We start from the raw sequence: 4,115 nt of genomic DNA on the forward strand, positions 1-4,115 counted from the left end.
ATCCTCCCATTTCTCTTCATCCCTTCATACATTTGAGAACTAAAAAAGTATATAGCTAGTGTCACAATGGCTATGACATGTTCAATTTCAAAGTTGCTCTTTGTTGCAATATGTCTCTTTGTTCATATGAGTGTGTCCTTTGGTGATTTTTCTATTGTGGGGTATTCGCAAGATGACTTGACATCTACTGAGAGGCTTATTCAGCTCTTTAACTCGTGGATGTTGAATCACAATAAATTTTACGAGAATGTTGATGAGAAACTTTACAGATTTGAAATTTTTAAGGACAATCTAAACTACATTGACGAGACAAACAAAAAGAATAACAGTTATTGGCTTGGATTAAACGAGTTTGCTGATTTAAGCAATGATGAATTCAATGAGAAGTATGTTGGTTCCCTTATTGATGCAACAATTGAACAATCCTATGATGAAGAGTTTATTAATGAAGATATTGTAAATTTGCCCGAGAATGTCGATTGGAGACAAAAAGGAGCTGTTACTCCTGTAAGACATCAGGGTTCTTGCGGTATGATTTTTTATTTTTTTTTTATTTTAATTTGATGTTATGTAATTATATATTAATTAGCATATGTTATATATATTATATTATATTGATTCTCTATCTTTTTATTTGATTAATTATAATTATTTTTAATATTAATTTTTATTAAAAAAAAATAATGCAGGTAGTTGTTGGGCATTCTCGGCCGTTGCAACTGTAGAGGGAATAAATAAGATTAGAACTGGAAAATTAGTAGAATTATCAGAGCAAGAACTTGTTGACTGTGAAAGACGTAGCCATGGGTGCAAAGGAGGTTATCCGCCGTATGCACTTGAATATGTGGCTAAGAATGGTATTCACTTGAGATCAAAGTACCCATATAAAGCAAAGCAAGGGACTTGTCGAGCCAAACAAGTGGTATTATAACTACGTTTTCTACATATATATATATAATTTTATATCTTCAAGATTAGATAATTAAAACAAGTCACGGTAATAATAAAAAGAAATTTCTTTTTTGCAGGGAGGTCCGATTGTGAAAACTTCTGGGGTTGGACGTGTGCAACCAAATAATGAAGGGAATCTCTTAAATGCAATTGCAAAGCAACCTGTGAGCGTTGTGGTTGAATCCAAGGGAAGACCTTTCCAATTGTATAAAGGGGTAATTAGAAAAATTAATTATTGAATAGAGAGAGATTATATAAATAGTAATTAATTCAATTTTTTTTTTTTTTTTGTGCCATAGGGAATATTTGAGGGGCCATGCGGAACCAAAGTAGATCATGCAGTAACAGCAGTTGGTTATGGAAAAAGTGGAGGCAAAGGTTACATACTCATCAAGAATTCATGGGGTACTGCATGGGGTGAGAAAGGATATATAAGAATCAAAAGAGCCCCTGGAAACTCCCCAGGAGTGTGTGGACTTTATAAAAGCTCATACTATCCTACTAAAAATTGAAGTCATGGCTTCCACACTGTCACTTAGATACATATATATATATATATGTACGTATCGCTTGTACACTTATGGTGTGTTGACTATATGTAATAAATCAAAGAATCCTGTACATCAAAGTTTGTGGTAACAGACTTTTGTACTAGTCATTGTATTTTCTGTAACAGTGTTTGTTTGGATTGAATAAACTTTTTATATATATATATATTTTAAAAAAATAATGCAAAAATCTTAATTAACTAGATAATTAGTATAATCAAATTTTCTATATTAACACACCATCATTACTAATGAAATTTGACATGCCATAATCTTCTAAATCCATCAAGGGCTTTAACTCTGTAATTTTCTTTTCACCCCCTTCCCAATCGTCTAGTATTATTCCAAGATAAAATTAACATCTTTGATGATTCTTCGTCTCAACCTACACCTCCAAATTGTTAGCTTTTGCATCAGGTCCTTTGGAGCCCGGCCCATTTACTCTTTATCAAAAAACATGTTGCACCCTTTCCTCTTGTTCCCATGCATCATCATCACTTTCTTTTCCCTATGCTTTCTTTCTCTACTTGGTCTTATGGTCTCTGTTTTTAGTCTTTCTTCTTGTTTTCTTCACATTCTTCCTATATAATTCTATCGTGGGCTTTCTTTACCTGTGATCTGACTTCGGCTTAGATGGAAATGAAAAACGCTGAAGAGTCAAAAGCATCATCATATTTGACCATGAACTAGATTTCGTGAAGAAAAAATTAATTTGAAGCTATTTTCTTTTCTTTTCTTTTTTTTTTTTTTTTTAAAAAAGAGAATAACAAAAGAGTTGTAATTTTGAGATTCATTTGTTGCTATATGTGTAACAATCTGACCCAATATATTTTAGAGAATAAACAAGTTAAGTACACTACTCTTAGTCGGTAGAATCAATAAAATTGTAACTAATATTTTTTATAATAAAATAATTATTAAATTAAAAAATACACAAGATATCATAAAAATTATTTACAAATAATCTCTTCATTTAATTTCCATTTACAATAAAAATTTAAAATAAAAGCCAAAAGGCATTTAAAAAAAAAAAAAAAAAAAAAAAAAAAAATCTTTTTCTAATTCTAAGACTGCTTCCGAGTTTTAATGAATTTCACTTACTCATATTAATATTTTCACTATTATATGTATACCCACACAATATTAAAAATTCTTTGAGCCAAAAATTCTTTTATAAAATTTCACGATGCTTTTTGCATTAATCATCTTTTCATTTAAGGGTTTGCTTAATTCTCTTAATTTTTTATCTCGTCAAGTCATATCAATTTCTTTATATTCATCAATCATTACATATGCACGTGGCCTTCTTCTTCTTCTTCCACCACGTGGCCGGCTCTCCTTTGTCGCCGCTCACCCGCCACATCTCTCTCCTCCTTTCATGCGGCCAAGCTTCCTCGGCTACTCACCGTCTCGCATGTCGACCACCGCCTCTCCTGCTCGGCAACGATCTCCCACTGCACCATTTCTCTCTCTCGACTGCCTCCCTTGTGGCTAGGTTTCCTCCCTCTTTTAAAAGAGCCGAGAGGAAGAAGCTTTTATATGGGCTTCTAGGAGCGATTGGATCTTAAGGACAAATCTGAATCGTTCATCTTGCCTCTTCATCTAGACCGTCCCTTTTGCCTCTTTATTTGGGTTGTTCATTCTTGGGTACCTCTAGAATTTATATTTTTTACCCCATTTTTAAAGATTTTTAACATTTAGGTCCTTTTTAATTTACAAAACACTAAAATTTTAATTTGCCTCTATTTGGGTTCCTAAACCCCTAATGCATAATTTTTTCGTGTTTAATTTAATTATAATACCCGGGCTCAAAAATTGGCCCGAAATAATTTTTTTTACTTTTAAAAATATTTTAATAAGTAATTTTATTTATTTTAATTTAGTTTTATTGAAATTTTTGAGAAAAATAAATTAAGGATGAAATTGAAAGTAATTTTGCGAAAAATATGTGAAAATTTAAAATCGAGGGATATTTTTGAAAGAAAAATTAGAAACAGGAGATTAAAATGTAAAAAAAAAAATTTGACCACGTGGGACAGCCCAGTCAGCAATCCTAGTGAATCGGAGCATGCTGCATGGCAACCCCATTGACATCAGCACCACGAGAGAAGCCACGCGAGCGATTCACGCTCCCAGCGATCCGACGACCTAGATTTCATCCCGCACAAGTGAACGATCCAGATGCGTTCTCTCTTTAGATGCAATTGGACGGACAAGATCAATTGCGATGAACAGCCTAGATTTGCCCATGCAATCAGTCTAAACAGGCAACTGGCTCTCCTCGTTCCTCGTTGATGCGGATGGACGACCCAGATTAACACGGGATGAGTATTTAAACATCGTGTCTCAGGGAACCCCAAACCTAGGCGCACCTGCCCTCGCTGGAGAAGAAGAATTAGATGTTGGAGAAGGAGACCGATCCCTGGCTGCCGCCGCACCGGAGCCACCGCCAACCGTCAAAAAAAGTAAAATGTTTTTCTTCTCGCTCGAAATTTGATTCCAAGTCTCTTTATGGCTATATTGAAACAAAACGGACAACGGGTAAGCCAAAAACTGCAGGCAAAGCCCAGTGTAGTCGCCGTAACCAAAATCCTAAAACTCCTCCGATGAGTCCCT

General features: G+C 34.3%; 1 protein-coding gene across 1 annotated transcript; it reads left to right on the forward strand.

Moving 5' to 3' along the window:
* Positions 1 to 1,661, forward strand: LOC110813238 (caricain). The gene is made up of 4 exons (XM_088210517.1): positions 1 to 529; positions 690 to 922; positions 1,029 to 1,166; positions 1,251 to 1,661. Exons 1-4 carry the CDS (start codon positions 67 to 69, stop codon positions 1,461 to 1,463), a joined length of 1,047 nt encoding a protein of 348 aa, XP_088066643.1. The 5' UTR covers positions 1 to 66; the 3' UTR covers positions 1,464 to 1,661.
* The last annotated feature ends 2,454 nt before the right edge of the window (positions 1,662 to 4,115 follow it).

The sequence above is a fragment of the Carica papaya genome, chromosome 1 (assembly GCF_054855325.1).
Source record: "Carica papaya isolate Zhongbai chromosome 1, ASM5485532v1, whole genome shotgun sequence".
Classification (NCBI taxonomy): domain Eukaryota; kingdom Viridiplantae; phylum Streptophyta; class Magnoliopsida; order Brassicales; family Caricaceae; genus Carica; species Carica papaya.

Bases quoted from the DNA above. Each gene is read 5' to 3' on its own strand.
- LOC110813238 (XM_088210517.1), top strand. From the start codon at position 67: ATGGCTATGACATGTTCAATTTCAAAGTTGCTCTTTGTTGCAATATGT. The intron at 530-689 runs GTATGATTTTTT...AAAATAATGCAG, and splicing joins AAGACATCAGGGTTCTTGCG to GTAGTTGTTGGGCATTCTCG. The intron at 1,167-1,250 runs GTAATTAGAAAA...TTTGTGCCATAG, and splicing joins CTTTCCAATTGTATAAAGGG to GGAATATTTGAGGGGCCATG.